Source organism: Ovis aries, chromosome 16, assembly GCF_016772045.2.
Source record: "Ovis aries strain OAR_USU_Benz2616 breed Rambouillet chromosome 16, ARS-UI_Ramb_v3.0, whole genome shotgun sequence".
Classification (NCBI taxonomy): Eukaryota; Metazoa; Chordata; class Mammalia; order Artiodactyla; family Bovidae; genus Ovis; species Ovis aries.
Window position 1 is genome coordinate 16,971,995 of NC_056069.1, and position 21,522 is coordinate 16,993,516.

Here is a 21,522-nt window from a genome sequence, read left to right on the forward strand (position 1 = left end):
CAAAAGCAATTAATTAAAAAAATACTACAGCATTACACAATCCATGGTTGGTTGAATCTGAGGACATGGAACCAGACGACTGTCGGTGATGGCTAACTAAGATTTCCTTGGGTTTTCACATTCACGGAGGGTGGATGCCCCTAACCCCTGCATTGTTCAATGGTCAACTACTTGGCCAAATAACTCGAGCACAAAGTTGGAAAATTATGACATTATCTCAACTCAAAAGGTATTTAATAAAGTGAAAAGTCTAGGAAAAGTTTCGATTCTAGTTTGTATTAGAACTGAATAATAAGATGGAGCTCCTTCACATTAGCTCTCTGAAGTCTGCAGCAGACTTTAATTTTAATCGTGATGAATCTGGATCTCCATGGAACCAAGTTTTATACTGTATCAAAATTTTTTCACTACATTTCAAAAATCTGCTAACTTACTTGTACAGTGAAAAGCTCTCTGTTCTCCCTTCCCTGCTGCTAAGTGCTGCTAAGTCGCTTCAGTCATGTCCGACTCTGTGAGATCCCATAGATGGCAACCCACCAGGCTACGCCATCCCTGGGATTCTCCAGGCAAGAATACTGGAGTGGGTTGCCATTTCCTTCTCCAATGCATGAAAGTAAAAAGTGAAAGTGAAGCCACTCAGTTGTGTCCGACTCTTTGCGACCCCATGGACTGCAGCCTACCAGGCTCCTCTGTCCATGGGATTTTCCAGGCAAGAGTACTGGAGTGGGTTGCCATTGCCTTCTCCGTCTCCCCTTCCTAAAGATTTATTAATAACAAAGTATACTCTGGATATAAATATATACATTTTTGTCAGAGGGCAGGATATTTGTACTTTGCAATTCTGAAAATTGCATTCATTTGGGTCTCTGAAAGGTGGAAAGTGAAAAAAAAAATTGAAAAGACCAAAGCTGAAATTTTCTTCTGCAGAAAAATCTTCAAGTAAAAGTCAAATGATTAAAGATAGGGAATCATGTTTTACACAAAAAGCAAGGTGAAAGTTAATAGAATTTTACTAAGCTAAACGATGTGGGCTGTGAGTGCAATAAAAGTAATTGTAATAAAATTACAATAACAAGAGCTTAAAATAGGGACAATTAACATATAAGCATAGGCAGGCACCCCTCACTTTCTATACTCATTCACTAAATACATCCAGGCACTCTAGCTGGCTAACTCAGAATCTTTCCCAACAAGAAACCAACCAGCCAAACACAACCAACAGTATTAGCATGCAATATGAAATTATTATTTCTGGCTTAAAGGTACAACTTTTATTTAATCTATAGAAACCCACTTTTTAGGGAGAAAGAAAACTAGAACTGATGCTATTCCATTGGTCTCTGCAGTGGACACTTAGGTGCCTGTATAACTGTCCTCCTTTCCAACAGAGCCCTGAACTTGTCAGTTATCCTCCTGTTTCATGTCCACCGTATGCTTCAGAAAAAGCTGATCTGAGCCCCAACGCTAATGGCTCAGTAAGCAATCAAGGAAATCCTATTCCCCTGGTCAATGACTGCTTTCAACATGAGTATGTTTAAGAAATTCTAGCCAATTAGACATGGAGGGGAATCTGATGAAATGACTTCTAGAACGGTGTCCTATGATGTTAAAATGACATGAGGAAAAAGGTGACTACTCGTCTGGCACCGGCAGTGTCATGAACTGTAATGTCTAGAACTACTTTTTGACAACGAGGGTAAGTAGCCTGCATATGAAGCTAAAGTGTTGAGGGGATGGGGTAGGAAGAACTGGGTCTTTAAGGTACTGTGCGGTCACGAATAGCTAATCCAAGAGCCTCCCACTCACATCCATGTGTGCTAAGCCACTTCAGCTGTGTCAGACTCTTTGTGATCCTATGGACCGTAGCCTTCCAGACTCCTCTGTCCATGGGATTCTCCAGTCATGAATACTGGAGTGGCTTGCCATGCCCTCCTACAGGGGATCTTCCCAACCTAGGGATCAAACCTGCGTCTCTTAGGTCTCCTGCATTGGGAGGTGGGTTCTTTACCACTAGCGCCACCTGAGAAACTCTCTCTTACCTGCAATTGTTTTGAAAGATAAAGACTTTTTATTTATTTTTTAAAATATAAATTTATTTATTTTAATTGGAGGCTAATTACTTTACAATACTGTATTGGTTTTGCCATACATCAACATGAATCTGCCATGGGTGTACACGTATTCCCCATCCTGAACCCCCCTCCCACCTCCCTCCCCGTACCATCCCTCTGGGTCAGAAAGATAATGATTTTCTTATTGTTAAAGTCAGCTGACTCAGGGGTTTCTCTTACTTGCCGCTGAAAATCCTTTTACAGTCCCTTATATCAGCATCACAAAAGGATCTTATCAAAAACTCACTTCTGGATTCAGGGCAAGAAACGGTCTCCCTCTCCTGATACACCTACTTCCTTTCTACAGGATAACAGGAAAATGCTTGTCTTTGTCCTGGTAGGTAGTAAAGTCAAGGCTGTTTTACACCTGGATGGCATGTTCTCCATTCAAGGTTTCTTGTTTAAATTCCTTCAGTCCCATATTAATAGTTTTCAGTCACAAAGAACATGTGCTTTTCTTACTCACTGCCTCAAATCCTCTTATGACCACTAAACTGAATATACCCAACTAACTAACAGTTGTATGTTCGTAGTATAGACGAAGTGCCATGAAGGAACAGAAAGTGAAAGTGTCAGTCGCTCCTGTTAGCCCTGTCTGATTCTTTGTGACCCCATGAACTGCAGCCCCCCAGGCTCCTCTGTCCATGGGATTTCCCAGGCAAGAATACTGGTGTGCGTAGCCATGCCCTTCTCCAGAGAATCTTCCCAACCCAGGGATCGAACCCAGGTTTCCTACACTGCAGGCAGATTCTTTACCATCTGAGCCACCAAGAAGCAGAGAAGGAAGCAATGACTTTTTACTGAGATTATGGAAAGGAATCTAGAAGTAGGTATTTGCTACACAGGGCAATGCTGAGGGCATGAACTGCCAAGGAGAAGAAATGTTACAAGTCAAAGGAAATGGCACATTTGGGAAAGGGGAACGAATTTAGAGAGGAAGAGAAAAGGCCAATTAATGTAAACTGAAGATCAGCAAAGAACAGTGTCCCATCAACTTCATGCTATACAAAACTGGGCTTCTAATTTTAAGAAGTGGAGCAGAATGGATCAGAAGGATTAACTGGAGAGAGGCGTCAAGGAGGTCACTGAGACCAACACAAGTTAGGATAATACAGAGGGGATAAGTCAGAGTCAAGGAACCAAGGCTGCTTCCGATATTCTCTATTCCATTATGAAAAGCTGTCTGGTGAGTCAATATATCAAGAGGGGGGAAAATGCTTATAAAAGCCTACATTTTATTTCTGTTTCTAAAAAAATTACATCCTTGATGGCAATATTTTTTGTACTCTCTAACTATAAAACCACAACTTATGAGTCTCCTTTCTTCCTTATTCCCAAATTTGGCAAAAGGTTGTCAACCTCATTTCTCAATGTGCCTAAAACCAATTATTATTTAAGGAAAAAAAGGGAATCCAGTCTAAACAAAGACAAGTAGAAGGCAAATTATAAGCATCATTTATATATTTTCCTGGTTTAATAAAGTAAGAGCTCTATTAACTAAAAAGATACTCATGCAAAAAGATAAAACTAAAAGATAAACTCAACACAAAAAATTAATGCAAAATGAATCAAAGACTTGAACTTAAGACCTGAAACAATAAAACTCCAACAAGAAAAACACAGTGGTTAGCTCTTTCACACTGGTCTTGGTGATGATTTTTTGTATCTGCTCTGAAAACAAAGGCAACAAAAACAAACATGTGGGACTACATCAAACCAAAAACTTCTGTACAGCAGAGGAAACCACCAACAGAAGGAAAAGGCAACTTAGTGAAAGAAAATATTTACAAATCTTGCATCTGATAAGGGGTTAAGGTCCAAAATACATCAACTGATTCAACTCAATACCAAAAAATCAAACAATCTGATTAAAAAGCAGTCAGAGGATCTGCATAGACATTTTTCCAAATTAGACATACAGATGGCCAACAGACAGAGGAAAGATCTCAACATCATCGATCACCAGAGAGATGGAAACCCAAACCACCATATCATATCACACCTGTTAGAATGGCCAACCTCAAGCCAGGAAAACAGGCTAAATACATTACTGAGGAGAAGTCAAGCAGTCTGGAATCTCATGAAGCCTTCCTTATCATTATATGAAATATTCCCTTTATTAATATCAGTATTAAGAGGAAAGGTGTGATGATTCTACTAACTATGAAAGGACATGATGATTAAAAATTTTACTCAAATTAACAGATAAATGTGAGATTATCAGCATTCCTGATAACATGATTTTAACTAAGCTCCTGAAGGATACAGTTGACCTTTGAACAGCACAGATTTGAATTGTGTAGACTTTTTTCTATAAGCTCATATGAGAGTGCTACACATATTACAGTACTACACGATCTGGGCTTGGTTGAATCGACAGATACAGAAATTCAGACATAGAGGATCAACTGTAAAGTTATATTTGGAGTTTCAACTGTGAAGAGGGTTGGAGCCCCAAACCCCCATCTGCCCTGTGCAAGGATCAACTGAAATTTCTTTTGGAACTAGTCAAGTACCATGTGACCCTCTACTATCTTAGAGGTGCCAGTGATGCTTCAACCAGTCAAATACAAATATAGGATGCTAATCCACTCCCCTTTTTCTCCATAACTCGCCTGAAGGGCAAGGAAACACTGTTAGTCGAAAAAACAACATATTCAAAATATTCTGAAAGACAAGATCAGGCGTATTCAAGGTGGTATGCCTAGCGGGATGGGGTGGGAGAGGGGTTCAAGGACAGGACACACGTATACCTATGGTTGATTCATGCTGATGTATGTAGAAACCAACACAATACTGTAAAGCAATTATCCTTCAATTAAAAATAAATTAATTTAAAAACCTTAAAAAGGGAATTTATATGACAAACTACACTTGCAATATTTTTTTAAAACCTAATGTCAAAACATAAAACGACTGACTACTAGACCAAAGAACCCCAATTCAAAATTTCACTATAAAAAAAATTTAGCTTATCTCAAGATGAAACAATATTACAAGCAAAATAACAAAAGTTTTCTTTATTATAAAGACAAAATTTGAAAGCTGCCATACGATGCTTATATGGTTATGATAAACAAAAATAATGTAGGGCATAATTAATTACCGAAGTTCAAGTGCAATTAATTAAATGATACACCTACTCTTTGTAAGTTCCCGTTTCAGGATCTTCGGTCATGACGTCATGTAGGCCCTCCACTGAGATGTTTATAATACCACAGAATTTATCCTGGATAACACTAGAATACAAGAAGAGCAAAACATGTTGAAATGGATTATTTCAACAGACAATTGCTTTTTTTCCTCCCTAACTATTCTCTTGAACATGAAGATAAATTTTAGTGTGAAAGTATAAATGAAACTTTCAAAATATATTTCTTAAAGCAGAAATTGTACTTTGCATATCACATTAAAATTTTCTTTCACTAGATTACCACTATGCTTAAATACTTACGTGGGTAGATTAGATGGGAAAGAAATACTTTAACATACTTTATTATAGTCTTATGTTAATGTTATAATTAAAAAGATAAAGGTATAAAATGTTGAAGCCATAGACTATGAAAAAATATCTGTAAAACAAACATCTGATGAAGAGCCTGGCTCTGAAAACTCAAACAAATAATTAAATTTAAAAAACAGGGCAAAAATTTGAATAGATACTTCCCCAAGTAAGACATACCACTGGCATATGAGCACTTGAAAAAATGCTCAATATCATTCATTGGTCATCAAAGAAATAAAAATTAAAACTGTAATGAGATTTTAATAAAAAGTAAAACAATGAAGACTGATAATACCAAGTGCTGGCAAGAGTGAGTAATAATAGGACCTCTCATACAGTGCCAGTAAGAATAAACATCCACTTTGGAAAAAAACATTCGCAATTTTTATAAAGTTAAACATTCCATACATGTAAGCAATCTCATTCCTAGGTATTTACCCAAGACCAAAACAAGTATTCTCAGAACTGCATGTGAATACTTATAGTAGCTTTATTCATAACCCCAAACTACAAATGATCCAAATGTCCACCAACTAACAAATGGATAAACTGTGGGTCACTTATCCAACAGAATAATCAGCCATAAAAGGAAACAGAGATACATGCAACAAGTTGGAAAAAATCTCAAAAAACACTATGCTAAGAAAAACAGATTTGAAAGGCTATGTACCGCATGACTTCATTTATGTATGTGGCTTTCTGGAAAGGCAAAATTACATCATCAGTGGTTGCCAGGCAAAGGGACCACAGGGAACTTTTGGGGTGATGGTTACATCCTGTGCCTTGAGTGTGGCACTGTTACATACTGTGTTCAGTTCAGTTCAGTTCAGTCGCTCAGTCGTGTCCGACTCTTTGCGACCCCATGAATCACAGGACGCCAGGCCTCACTGTTCATCACCATCTCCTGGAGTTCACTCAGACTCACGTCCATCGAGTCCGTGATGCCATCCAGCCATCTCATCCTCGGTCGTCCCCTTCTCCTCCTGCCCCCAATCCCTCCCAGCATCACAGTCTTTTCCAATGAGTCAACTCTTCGCATGAGGTGTCAAAACTGTATGCTTATAAGAGGTCTTACTCTATGTGAACTATACCTTAATAAGCTTGACTTTTAAAAAAGAAGTATATAACCATCCACCGGTACACAAAATTATGCTATTTGAATTTTAAAATAATTAAAAAATTTAAATTATTTAACTCTTTTCTCCAGAGAATTCATAGTATCATTCCTGCATGGGACATATTATGTTTCTCATACTGCATTAATAATCATAATTAAGTTTTAAATATTCAGTAAAGTAGTTCCCAAAGTCAACACAGTTTGGGTAATGTTCCTGCCTTTGTAAAGTCAAAATCGTATGTCTGTACTCTCAAGTGTGATCAGATTTTAGAGAACTAAATCAACAGATAGGCAAAATAATAAAAAGTTGATATCACTCTTACATTTTAATGTGTATATAACAGCTTATTGAAATAGATATATTTTTGATATCACTATATATCCTTCACATAAGAACTAAAAGACTTCTCTCCACTCCCCCAGCCACCCCTCTAGGTCATAGAGCTGCTGCACACTGTGTACAGCAGAGACTAACACAACATTGTAAGGGGTTAGGGGCTTCCCAGGTGGCGCTAGTGGTAAAGAACATGCCTACTAGTGCAAGAGATGCAAGAAACGTAGGTTCAATCCCTGGGTTGGGAAGATCCCTTGGAGAAGACAATGGCAACTCAATGCAGTATTCTTGCCTGGAGAATTCCATGGACAGAGGAGCCTGGCAGGCTACAGCCCATGGGGTCACAAAGAATCAGACACAACTGAAGCGATTTAGCATACAGCACAAAGCAGTTACAATCAAATTTAAAAAAATAATAAAGTGGGGAAAAAAAAGAACTAAAAAACACTCTAAAGAAAGACACAGTCTGCCTTATGTGGTTCAGTGAGAAACAGCTTAGAAAAAGGTATTGGAGCCAGTAGGCACATGAAAAGATGCTCAGCACTGCTAATTATTAGAGAAATGCAAATCAAAACTACAATCAGGTATCCCCTCATACCATTCAGAATGGCCATCATCAAAAAGTGTACAAATAAGAAATGCTGGAGAGGATGTAGAGGAAAAGGAACCCCCCTACACTGTTGGTGGGAATGTAACTTGGTGCATCCACCATGGAGAACAGAATGAATGTTCCTTAAAAAACAGAAAATGGAGTTACCACTGTGATCCAGCAATCCCACTCTGGGCATAAACCCAGAAAAGATGAAAACTCTAATTCAAAAAAATACAAGTTCCACAAAGTTCCAAGCAACATAATTTACAACAGCCAAAATAAGGAAACTAAATATCCATCTGCAGATGAATGGATAAAGATGAGGTTTATATACACGCATACACATATACACACATTGAGATACTCAGTTCAGTTTGGTCGCTCAGTCATGTCCGACTCTTTGCGACCCCATGAATCCCAGCACTCCAGGCCTCCCTGTCCATCACCAACTCCCGGAGTTCACTCAGACTCACATCCATCGAATCAGTGATGCCATCCAGCCATCTCATCCTCTCTCGTCCCCTTCTCCTCCTGCCCCCAATCCCTCCCAGCATCACAGTCTTTTCCAATGAGTCAACTCTTTGCATGAGGTGGCCAAAGTACTGGAGTTTCAGCTTTAGCATCATTCCTTCCAAAGAAATCCCAGGGCTGATCTCCTTCAGAATGGACTGGTTGGATCTCCCTGCAGTCTAAGGGACTCAAGAGTCTTCTCCAATACCACAGTTCAAAAGCATCAATTCTTCGGTGCTCATCTTTCTTCATCGTCCAACTCTCGCATCCATACATGACCACTAGAAAAACCACAGCCTTGACTAGACGGACCTTTGTTGGCAAAGTAATGTCTCTGCTTTTGAATATACTATCTAGGTTGGTCATAACTTTTCTTCCAAGGAGGAAGCGTCTTTAAATTTCATGGCTGCAGTCACCATCTCGAGTGATTTTGGAGCCCCAAAAAATAAAGTCTGACACTGTTTCGACTGTTTCCCCATCTATTTCCCATGAAGTGATGGGACCGGATGCCATGATCTTCGTTTTCTGAATGTTGAGCTTTAAGCCAACTTTTTCACTCTCTTCTTTCACTTTCATCAAGGAGCTTTTGAGTTCCTCTTCACTTTCTGCCATAAAGGTGGTGTCATCTGCATATCTGAGGTTATTGATATTTCTCCCGGCAATCTTGATTCCAGCTTGTGTTTTTCCAGTCCAGCATTTCTCATGAGGTACTCTGCATAGAAGTTAAATAAGCAGGGTGACAATATACAGCCTTGACATACTCCTTTTCCTATTTGGAACCAATCTGTTGTTCCATGTCCAGTTCTAACTGCTGCTTCCTGACCTACATACAGATTTCTCAAGAGGCAGGTCAGGTGGTCTGGTATTCCCATCTCTTTCAGAATTTTCCATTGGGATACTGCTCAGGCATAAAAAAGAATGAAATACCATTTCCAGCAACATGGACGGACTGAGAGATTATCATATTAAGTGAAGTAAGCTAAACAGAGAAAGACAAATATTGTATGATATCACTTAATATGTGAAATCTAAAAAAATGATACAAAGTAACTTATTTCTGAAACAAATAGACTCAAAGACATAGAAAACAAATTTATGGATACCAAAGAGGGAAGGTGGGGGAGGATAAATTAGGAATTTGGGATTAAGAGATATATATTAGTATATATGAAATAGACTATCAAGAAGGACCTACTGTATAGCATAGGAAACTATATTCAGTATCTTGTCAAAATCTACAGTGGAGAAGAATCTGAAATAGAATACACACACACACACACACACACACACACACACACACACACATGCACACACACGGGCTTACCAGGTGGCTCAGTGGAAAAGAATCTGTCTGTCAATGCAGGAGACTGGGGTTCTATTTCTGGGTCGGGAAGATCCCTTGGAGAAGGAAACAACAACCCATTCCAGTATTACTGCCTGGAAGATCACATGGACAGAGGAGCCTGGTGGGCTGCAGTCCATGGGGGTCACAAAAGGAGTTGGACATGACTTGGCCACTAAAACAACAATAAATCATACTGATCACTGCTGGAGCTACCAGCATGGGCACACATTTCTGAGGAGAGGGTAGGAAGACATATCTTTGCCATAATTAGAAAATAACACAATTCTACATAATCAGGCCTCAATTCAGATATGCACATATATGGTATGAGCTGAGAGCAGATTATGATAATCAAACTGCAACACGGACAAGATAAACTTTGGACTGCATGGTTACTGCCAAAGCAGTAACTTCAGCCCTTTCTCATAAATGAAGAGACTATTTAGCTGACACTGCTGGAACCAGAATAAAGCTTGAAAAGTTCTGACAGAAATCTAACAGGTTTAGGAACCTGAGGTTTACAGAAAGCCAAAAAATAGAATTAGTGAATGATTGACAAAAAGAAGTGCCAAAATCTGACAGAAGGTGGGATAAGGATATTCCCAGAAGCAGACTGGACACAGGCCAGAGGACACAGGTCCACCCTCTACCCTGCCTGCACACTCCAGTCAGAAGAAAGCCTTGTCCTGGCCCATGGCTTACTCAGGCTTACAGAAGTCAGTCAAGTGACCATCGGATTCAACCCCTTTCCTCCCTCCCCTGCCTGCAGATGAATTTCTAGATCTACCAAGACAAGTTTGGACAGACGTCTGTCTTGTAGGGGCGAAGAACTGAAGTGAGGCAACCTCAGTCAGTCTGTCGTTTTTTTTCACTAAAGTGTGACCCATGCTGCACAGAAAAGGACACAAGAGGCAGAGATCTAGCTGGCAGAAGTGAAAAGTGCAAGTGAAGTCGCTCAGTCGTGTCTGACTCTCTGCGACCCCATGTACCGTAGCCTACCAGGTTTCTCCGTCCATGGGTTTTTCCAGGCAAAAGTACCAAGGTGGGTTGCCAATTCCTCCTGCAAGGAATCTTCCCGAACAAGGGATTGAACCCAGGTCTCCCACATAGCAGGCAGATGCTTTACACTCTGAGCCACCAGGGGAGGGGAGGGTTAATTCCAGTAGATAGAGGGACACCATACTCACTCTGGAGTGTCTATTAGGTACCAGAGGGAGTGAAGCTTGGATTTCAAGAGGGAAAATGACTATGGCCCAGAGTAGAAAGGTATGTAATTTGGCTTTGAATGAAAAGGGTCAATTCTAGAAGAGAAGTACTGAAGAAAAAGATTCTATGCAATATTTGTATGTGTGAGTGTGCTCAGTCACGTTCAATTCTTTGTGACCCCATGGACTGCAGCCTGCCAGGCTCCTTTGTCCATGGGATTTCCAGGCAAGAATACTGAAGTGGCTTGTCATGCCCTCCTCCAGGGGATCTTCCCAACCCAGGGATCAAATCCTCATCATTTGCATTGGCAGGCAGATTCTTTATCACTAGCACCACCTGGGAAGCCCATATTTGGGGATCATGGCTCAGATGGTAAAGCATCTGTCTACAATGTGGGAGACCTGGGTTCAATCCCTGGGTTGGGAAGATCCCCTGGAGAAGGAAATGGCAATCCACTCCAGGACTATTGCCTGGAAAATCCCATGGACAGAGGAGCCTGGTAGGCTACAGCCCATGGGGTCGCAAAGAGTTGGACACGACTGAGCGACTTCACTTCACTTCAAAAGGAGAAGTTATGTATCTTCAGAGCATTCAAATTCAAAAAAATCACTCAGAAAGATGCAACATTCATTAAGCAGTTTGGGAAAAGAACCCCAGAAGAATGGGGTAACAAAAAAGCTAGAAGAGGCTTGTACTTTCCTGGCATACAGAACAGATATTTAAAGAAAAGAAGTACTATGAAGTTATAACGTCTTTTTCTCCTTTTTGAAGTACTACAAAAATGTTCCCTCCAAATATGTAAAATGTAACACTTTAAAACGAAGTATTTAAAGTAAAAATTTTATACAGTATTCTATATGAAGTTTTGAATATTAGGCATTTGCTTTCCATTTTATTCACACAATTATCTCTCTATGCTGTATTTTATAAATTAAGAATCTTGTTTTCTGTAATATACAATCCTTCTGAATTACATGCTTTAAAATGTAATTGGACATCTAAAACGGAAACAATCAAATGAGAGCTATAAACCAGGAATCAAACAGCAACGGGTCTGGCACAAGAGAGAGAAGGAGAAAAGTCATTATACTTAGATAATCTTATATACATTATTTCTTTAAACACAAGAAGCCGAGAATTAGGTATTATACTATTTTTGTTTATGAAAAAAGCTCAGTTTTTCCTTTTATATGTGCTACACACTGGACTTATGAGTAACACATTATTGGAATTCTCAGTGTATCATCTCCTAATAGCAGTCTGCTCACATCAATCCATTCGCATCTAGTGTCAGGTATAACGTGGCAAAGTAAAAAGTAGCCAGGGGAGACCATGTACTTTTAGAAATTTTCTGAAACCAGTGTGTACCACGAGTGGCAGTTCACATGCTAGAACACAGCCGTCTAGTGCCCCTGACGGAATTAGCCAAACTCCATGCTAGTCTATACAACTGTGCTTGGATATCCACGGATGCTCAAGTCCCTTATACTCTAAAGTGATATAGTACATGAGGTCTTCTGTATTCATGGATATGGAAACTGAGGTTTTCTACAGCACAGTAGAAAAACAACATTCAGGAGTTTACAAACAAAAAAACCCTGATAGCTGAGTATTAAAGCCAAAACTTTATCTTAGTGTAGTCCCATGAGCAGACTTCAGTAGACTGGCTTACTGAGTATTAAAAGCAGGTGGATTTATACCAGCATATCAATTAACTTGGGCTTCCTAAGTGGAGAGTGAAAAGTGAAAATGTTAAGTCACTCAGTCATGTCCGACGCTGCGACCCCATGGACTGTAGCCCACCAGGCTTCTCTGTCCATGGAATTCTCCAGGCAAGAATACTGGAATCAGTAGCCACTCCCTTCTCCAGGGGACCTTCCCAACCCAGGACTGAACCCAGGCCTCTCATACTGAAGACAGATTCTTTACCATCTGAGCCACCAGGGAAGCATCCGCCTGCCAATGCAGGAGACACAAGAGACGTGAGTCTGATCCCTGGGCCAGGAAGATGTTGGAGTCCCTTAGGGTAACATTATGCATCATGGGAATACAGAATAAATAATCATGGGAATTTATGATCCCCAAAGCTCAAAAACTGCCCTCCTTTGTTTTATAAACAATATTATTTTTACTTATTTCTTTTTTAAATTATAAGTATGGGTAACTAAGCTGTAGATAATATATTACAACTGATTCATCTACACCAGATATGAGGCAGAAAACAGAACAGAAAGTCGCTGTATTGAAACCTAGGTCTGAAACATTCATCTTAGATAATGCAAGGAATGTTTAACCTCAAGGATGAAAAAAGACAATAAAATTAAAACTGAAGGGCAAGAAGTATTAGGAATCTTCTCTTTTACTTATCACTTTTTTCTTATTGTACATATTTGGTTGATACATTAATTTATTTGCACAGATGAGAGTTAACCTACACTACAGAAAGGAAGCAGGCCTTTTTAAACATCTGCTTGTTTTGTATATATGTGTGTATATACATAATATATATATGTATATATATATAAACATTAAATAAATAGGTGAGAGCATGAAAAATTTTACTCAGTAGGTAAAAATCACCTGATCATTGAAAACAATTTCACTTTTAGTAAACTTTTTTAGTCAAATGCACAGGAGTGAAACTACAGCTCTTAATCTTAGTATTTCCTAGAGGTATGACATTTTAAGGTTACTTTCCAGGTATATAAAAGTACCTGCAGAATATGTGAATTGCAGAAACTTCATGGAAAGTGATTTTTTCCTTACTTTTGAAACCTATGCACAATACTAAAGAAAAAAAATCCTTCTTTCTTGTGCTTTTCACCCAACTTAAAAAAATCATGGTGGCTTAAAACTATTTCTGTCCTTTTGTATCATTACACACTCAACAACAGGTGTTCAGAAAAGAAAACGCCCCTAGAAAGATAATGCAAAATTCTTAATCCCAAAGGCACAAATCAAAAAAAATTCTAATATTCATCTGGTTACCCAAACAATAAGTAATAGATTAAATGTGAACAGGACTCTAGTTTCTTTTCATTTGTCCAACTTTTATTAGTAATTTTCTAGTGAGCACTGATTCATCATCATAGACCATGTGTCTTAAATAACTTCTCAGTGTGAGAAATTTACATACTTAACATCACATCTTCATCCATTTGGGCCCTGGAGAAAAACAGGTATTCAGGAACACAACATTTACAAGAACACAAAATTTTAAATAACCTGTTCTGAACAGTTTTATAACCTAAAGTTGATGATTTAAGTTCTTCATAGTAGCAAGCTCTAGAAAGAAACCAGAATTTTAGTCACTTTAAAATTTTCTCTGCTCTAACTAGATCACAACTTGTACACTGTACCTAATCATATTTGAACTCACATTAAATCCTAAGTTAGAGGGTGGATGAACTTAGGGTAATGTAAGAAAATAAATACATTTTTAAGCCACAACCAAATAAAATATTCTCTAAGGTATACTTTTCTGCTTATATTAACAAGTCTAAGTAAAGAACAGTTTATTGAAATAAAAAAAAGGAAAAAGCCCTTGTATGTCGGTCTTATTCCAGAATTCCTATCACACCATTTACACTAAAATCAGGTACCCTCTCCTCTATTTTCAAGGACCTAGGCTGAAAATATTTCTGTCACTTAAATGGAAACAAACATCTTTCTACACAGTTAATTCTCTTCATGGTCACATGAAAAGTGACCATTGACAAATGTTAGCAAGGAAATAGAATAAAAAAATTCATGGGGAAATTCACTAAGTTATTTAAAAATAAAAGTTTATACCCAACAATTATCCTTACAAAGTCTTTCGTATTATAAACCATTCTCCCGTTGTATGTGTGTATGCTCAGTCGTGTCTGACTCTATGTGACCCCGTGGACTGTAGCCCTCCAGGCTCCTCTGTCCATGGAATTTTCCAGGCAAGAATATTCCCTACTCCAGGGGATCTTCCAAACCCAGTGATCAAACCCACGTCTCTTGCATCTCCCACACTGGTAGGCAGATTTTTTTTTTACCCCTAGTGCCACCTGGGAAGCTCATATTATAAACCATTCTTCCAATTAACTCTTTTTTTAATGAGTGCAGAGAGGTGGCGGGAAAAAGCAAGCTGTTCTAAGACAGTAAGAAATAGCTACAATGATCTGTGTGCAGTGGGATGGGAAGAAACTGCCATTTTACATGATTTTCAACAGGAAGACTATGCTTTAAGAAATACTGTTCAATGAAGATACACTAAAGTTCCATAAAAAGGAGATGATCAATGAGTGGTATAGAACCGTTTGGAAAAGACATTAGGGTGAAAAAACCTAACCAAGACTTGTTTTCAGTGCTTACAGGAATCACTTGATAAACTGGTTCTTGTGTTTTTCTTTTTTTTAAATTTTTTTCAAAGTAACATAAAAGAATTGAATAGATTTGATAATTATGGGGTTGGACACATGACCTCACCATTATGTCTTTAAAAACTATACTTGAGATGGTGTAATACTGAAAAAAGTGGGCCCATTATCCTGTTAATAGTGCTCCCTAACTGTGATATCATTAACACTCTAGATAATAATGAAACAACTGATTCATATCCCTCCCCACCCACCTAAGGCCTCATCAGTAAGTCCAGTAACAGAAAAGAAAAGTACAAGTTTTAATGAGAAATGAGACAGGCCTTCTAAGGAGAAAAAAAAATTATTATTATTCAGGGGGTGATGCATATAAACAAAGTCTAACTGGTAAAGAGAACCACCTTCTCTTTGGTTTCACCTACCCCTTTCTCTTTACTCTTAGTCCAGAGCAGCACAACACATTACAAGCCCACGCATATCTTTTTCAGTCTGGCCTAGTAACAGAAGACAAGCAAAGTGGGAAGAACAAGAAGGGCAACAGGATGGGGGGAAGTACATGCGCAGTCAACTTGGTGGGTAGGAAGTCCTAACATCAAAGCCGATTTTCAGAGCCTTGGAAAAGGTTTTCAGGCTTTCCCCCTTCCCCCCTCCCCTGCCATTTTCACAACCCCTAAAAACAGACATGACAAACTTTGCTGTTTTCGTTGTGCTGTGGGTAAGATAATGGAGTAAAAATGTCCTAATTACATATGGGTCCCCTCCACCTTAAAGCTTAAACACTTGGCTATCTCTATAATCCTAAAGTTTAAGAATAGTCCACGTATATGTTCTATTTGAATGTTCTATTTCTTGACCTAAGTGGTGACTCAAACAGGTCTATTTCGTTCTGTACGTGGTTTATAAATGAACAGAAGTTTTCTAGAACATTGCCTATAATCTTAAGGCAAATGTTTCCCAAAAACCTAACCTACGATTTCTCCCTCCTCTGCTACTCCTCAGCCAATCACCAAGGCACCTAGAATCCATCTATCTAGAATCCATCCATCCTCTCTGCCAATACCCTGGTCCAGGCCTCCAGCATCTCTCCCCTGGATCAATGATTTAGATTAATCCTGGATCTAGTCTTGTTACTTCCAGAAACAGTGCACTTTCAGTTTGTATTTGCCAAATGCTAAATGTTTAAAAGAGCACTGAATGTGTCACCAAACAATAGCATTTGCTACTCTTACCATTGCTTAAGATCCTTCCATGGCCCCCTGCTGCCCCAGGGAAAAATATGAAATTACAATACCCTTCATCATCTGAGTTTTCTCTCTAGCTGCAGATCTCAATACTATTCACAACTCCAGATGGAGTGAATTTTAGTTCCTGAAAGCAGTATTCTATTTTTTCAACCCTTCTGATACAATGTTATCTCTACCTGCTACTCAGCTCTCTTCTCTAGGCTAATGTCTACTTATTCTTTGCATGCCAGTTTCAATGTCCCTCTTCTTATAGAGCCTTCTCTCGTCTCCATATATGTTATACAAAACAGTACCTTCAAATGCAGTACTTACCATACTGTACAATAACCCTATGTGTCCTCCTCAACATTTCAAGCTCTACCAAAAATAGGAACCATGTCCATGCTGTTCACAATTATAACCCTAGCACCCAGGCAGCAGGACAGCAGAAAATTAAAAGCATGCACTCTGGAATTTGGGACAGTTTCTTACCTCACTCTGCCTAGGTTTCCCTATCTATAAAACACAGATATTATTACCTTATAGGCTTTTTAAGGATTCAGTGTTATATGTAAAGTATTTAACATAGTGCTTGGTACACAGAAATGTTAGCTATTATTATTACTTGATATAGTGCCTATCAAAGATAATATTTACGGAATGAATACAGTATTCACAAATTATTAAAAACCTGTATTTATTAATACTAAGCTCACAAAAATCATTATATACCCAAATAAAGTCTATAATTCTATAAGGATGTTTCAGTTTTATTCATGTCCATGACACTGAGGTTTTCTTACAGCCCATTATTTAATTGAATTATAAGGCAGAATGTTCAAAGAGAATGACCTGTGCCTCACTTTCAGGAACAATTTGTTTATGAAGTTGAATCTGCTCCAAACCAGGGCTTTCTACAGAATTTGGGGAAGTGTTACAAATTGAAGCTGTTACATTATACCTTGCTGACTGATAAAAGCTATAGTATTCAAGTCTATTTTCCCCTGAGTTTTCTGGTGCCTTTAGTTTTTGTTTAAATTGAACAACTTTGTAGATCAAAAAAACAATTAAAACACAGGCTAAAATAAAAAAAGCTAGCAAAATGTCAAAAGCCTCATTCAGCTTTTCAACTTCTTGTGTACAAATCGGAGATGTTTTCCCTGATACTGAAGCAGCATCAATCGGTAGAGCACTGTTTTTTTCCAAGTTCAAGTTAACAGGAGAAGTACGCTGTATTTGCACAGGTAACATCGCAGTGGTCTGTAATGGGTTACCAAAAGTATTCTCTTGAAAAAATCTACTGGCAGGTGACGTACGAATTCGTTCCCCGAAAGTAACGCTCTCAGTGTTTTCCGAACGTTTCCCATTTGTGGTTATTTTATGCCAGGCCATCATTAACGTAGTGGTCTTGTGGTAAATATGAAGAGATGTTATAGCCCAAGTTCTGGATACGTTTGCAGAAGATGTAACACAATTTGTAAAGTCAGTCCATTTAACATAATGCAGTGCTCTGCCGCGCATGGATGGGGGATTCTGACAAAAGATGTTTAGAGTAATGGCTGAAGATGCTAACCAGTCACGAAGACTCAATAGTCTGCAGCTACATTCCCAAGGATTAGAATCTGCCTGAAGATGAATCAGTGAAGACAATGGCTTAAGGACCCTTGGATGTAAGTCTGTAAGATTATTAAATGACAGGTTAAGAATCTTCAAAGATGCTCCCATGTTTTCAAATGTATTCTTATCAATGCTGATTATTCTGTTTCTATCTAACCTAAGGTAAATTAAATTTTTTAACAAGCTAAATGTGTCAGAATTTAAATTTTCTAAATCATTATGACTTAAAATCAAATGTTTAAGGTTACTAATTCCACTAAATCCATCCTTAGTAACATTTTTAATTCTTGAATTTTTCAGAAGGAGATACTCCAAATTGACAAGCCCTTTAAATGCAAAGGGCTGTATTGTTTCAATATGGTTATGAGACAAAGAAAGTCTTTTAAGACTCTTAAGTACTTCAAAAGTATTTGATGGTACTTTTGTTAAATTATTACCTTCTAGATACAAACAATCCAGGTTTCCAAGGTGCTGAAAGCCTGAGTCTGATATTCTCAAAATTTTATTGTTTGACAAATCAAGTATCCGAAGAGCAATCATACCAACAAAGGTACCACTCCCGAGGACAGTGAGGCGATTTCTTTGCAGATTTAAGTACTGAACTGAAACCAGATCACGAAACACTCCTCTTGGAACAAAAGATACTTGATTAGACTGTAAATATAAATTACGAAGATTGGAAAGTCCCTCAAATATTCCAGGATCCAAGCGTTTTATAAAATTATTATTCAGATACAGAAAATACAAATGCCTCAAATGAACAAAAGCTTTTGGATATACATAGACAATGCTAGAATTATCTAAATGCAACGCTACAAGAGAATGAAGTCCCGTTAATTCACTTTCATTTATATGAGATATATTATTTCCAGTCAGATACAGAAAAACTGTACTTTCAGGGAAATTCTTAGGAATACTTGAAAGGCCTAAGTTACGGCAGTTAATTTGTCTCCCAGTGCAGAGCTGGCAAACAGACGAACATCCAAGAATCTCTTTATGGAATAATAATACAAGATAACAGGTAACAAGTAGAAACAGTCGTAGACAAGGCAGAGAAAAACGTACTCCACACATAGCCCTGTTCTTGGTTTCTCTGTTCATATCAAAATTGGCTACAAAAAGAAAAGGTAAAACTTTAAATTATCAAAAAGTTCTTTAACTGAAAGCTTTATAGTACTAGAAATTCTATACCTTATTTTATTAGGATTAGCCATAATACTATATATCATAAATCATACTACAGTGATAGCATAAAATAGTAAGTTTGAAATATGTTCTAGAATTATTAGCACCTCTAGGCCATTAACTCACTGTTTAACAAAATGATAATCAAATTAAATGAACTGCAAAATAAAATGTTTGCTAAGTTAACCTAAAATATTAAAACTGACTATAACAAAACTGACAAATGATGATGCGGAGATAAAGATCTTGGATATAAACATGCCCTTCATCAACTTTAAGTCTACTATCAATTTAACAACATAATTTTCGAAAATACAAATTCAGTACAGAACAATTAAACTCTCTTTAAACTATAGATTTTTACAAATTGAATTATATCTTGTTTCAACTAAAAGTTCATATTTAAATAAATAATCTTACCAAGAACAGGAAATTCATATTATTAACACTCGGCTGATTCAAGCAACGGTTTTCTTTATAAATCTGAAGAACGACATTTCTAGGCTGCATTTCTTTTGTGGCGCTGTTGACCTCCACCCCTCCACCTTTTTTTTTTTTTTTAAGTCACAATTTGCTCAGGAAACACCACTCTTCACATTAGTTCCTCCACACTCAGTGTGTAAAACACAGGTTGTCATGGATACAGGAAACTGAGAGACAGGAAGTCATGTTATCTGTGTTTCAAAAGTTTGCTAAAAGGAAATCTCAGGAACTTATTTTTTCAGAAGGCAGTTAATCTGAGTTTTCCCAATGCACAAACCTAAATATTTCATCTTTAAAATAAGCATTTTTAAAATATGTATTATTTAAATACTTAGAATGAACAAACTCTGGATACATCAACTACAAATAGCTATCAAATGGAAAAAACAAGTTGAAATAAGATATAAATAGAGTAATGTAACTTCTGTGAATTTTTTAAATGCATAGAATATTTATATTTCTATTATTCTGAGTATATAGTAGAGACTTTAATTTTGTTTTATTCCTTAAAAAAAATGGTAGCAGAACAATTTAGAATGATGAACATAAAGGCTGTTCCTCTGTGCTCTCCTTTCTTGATTTAAAAAAAACTGGCACATAAAATGTACTGAATACCACCAGTAAGTACCTTAAAACATTAAGGTATATGCCTTGAGCTGGAAAATGATAATTTGTATACCAAATCACTGACAAAGGTAATCTTTGATGAAAGAGACCCTTTAATGACTTTTCATTATATATACATCTAAATTAGTCTGAATTATTTATAAAACACATCTGTGTATAATGTAATTCTTTAAAGTAAGGATTTAAAGCACTGACTATACACCATATATATTATGTACTGTTCAGTCATTAATTTTCCAAAAATCTGACTGCTTAGGCTTTCTATTTTAATTCTGACTTATTAATATTTCTAATACCCTGACGGTGTGATTAAAATACCTGTAGTAATATGTATAATTGTATACTATAACTCCCTTTGATACTAAAGCAGCTTTTCATATCAAGACAATTACTTCAGATAATAATATGAATTATTTCCATATTAATATTTTGTATAACCCAGTATTTTTTTTACAATAAAAAATCAGAAGTGCACTCTAGAGACAATTTTTATCAAAATGATTTACAAATCTCACGACTATCTTTTGCGGCCTCTATTGTTATTACTATTTTATAGTTAAAGAAATTAGAAAACAGCAACCAAAAAACTAAATGACAGGGAAATGGCATGAATTAGACGTAAAGAAGAAACAAGAGCTAGGTTTTTCAAGTTCATTTTTTTCATATTTTGAATAACATAGAGGATTTTTTTCAATTATGTCATGTAACTTAAAGAATTATGATGGGGTTTAGGACATGCTACCACAAGATACAGCACCCTGGCATACTGACTAAGTTAAGCTGAAGGAGACTGAGCATACAGCATAAGCAGGAAGTTCTCTTTCTGATCTCTATCACCCCCAGCCACAGCCCCATACTCCTTGCCCTTGTCCCCTGAAACAAGTCATCAAACCCTCCAGTGAGAAATGCCCTTCCTATACTGGGAGGAAGGGAGCACCCTTATCTTCAAAGATAAGAAGACTCAGAAGAACCTAAACAAATAGGACTTGCACGTTTTCCCCTGGTTTATTATACATACTTATCTCATACCCTTTACCATACATATCTTCCCACGACTCTGCACCAAACTCGGTGTAAAAATACACAGGTTTAATGGTTTCTTTGGGTCTTCATTCCCTCATGAAGACTCTCATGACATGTAAAAGTGAAAAGTGTTAGTCGCTCAGTTGTGTCCAATTCTTTGCAACCCCATGGACTGTAGCCCACCAGGTTCCTTTGTCCATGAGGATTCTCCAGGCATGAATACTGGATGGGTTGCCATTCCTTTCTCCAGGGGATCTTCCTGACTCAGGGATCAAACCCAGGTGTCCTGCTTCTT

The 21,522-nt window shown here is 37.6% G+C and overlaps 2 protein-coding genes across 6 annotated transcripts in view; both read right to left on the reverse strand.

The window, feature by feature from the left end:
• IPO11 (importin 11) overlaps window positions 1-21,522 on the reverse strand; it is a 189,203-nt gene that overhangs the window by 24,530 nt on the left and 143,151 nt on the right. The window contains exons 27-29 of one of the 5 annotated variants that reach the window (XR_006056503.2): window positions 19,515-19,744; window positions 18,347-18,537; window positions 16,973-17,968 (exon numbers count right to left, since the gene is read on the reverse strand). The exons of 1 other annotated variant lie outside the window; for it this stretch is intronic. Coding sequence is in view for 2 of the 4 variants with exons in the window: in XM_004016947.6 (XP_004016996.1) it covers window positions 5,255-5,350 (96 nt within the window). In the remaining 2 variants the exon portion in view is untranslated. Of the gene's footprint in view, window positions 1-5,254; window positions 5,351-16,972; window positions 19,745-21,522 lie in introns of those variants that run through there. 3 more of the 5 variants (XR_006056504.2, XM_004016947.6, XM_060400404.1) reach the window with 3 other exon arrangements.
• LRRC70 (leucine rich repeat containing 70) lies at window positions 16,973-19,600 on the reverse strand. Its single transcript, XM_004016945.5, has 2 exons — window positions 19,515-19,600; window positions 16,973-19,021 (listed from the first exon to the last, which is right to left on the reverse strand). Exon 2 carries the CDS (start codon window positions 19,008-19,010, stop codon window positions 17,115-17,117), a length of 1,896 nt encoding a protein of 631 aa, XP_004016994.1. The 5' UTR covers window positions 19,011-19,021; window positions 19,515-19,600; the 3' UTR covers window positions 16,973-17,114.

Excerpts from the sequence above, each read along its gene's own strand:
- LRRC70 (XM_004016945.5), bottom strand. The coding sequence starts at position 19,010 with ATGAACAGAGAAACCAAGAACAGGGCTATGTGTGGAGTACGTTTTTCT.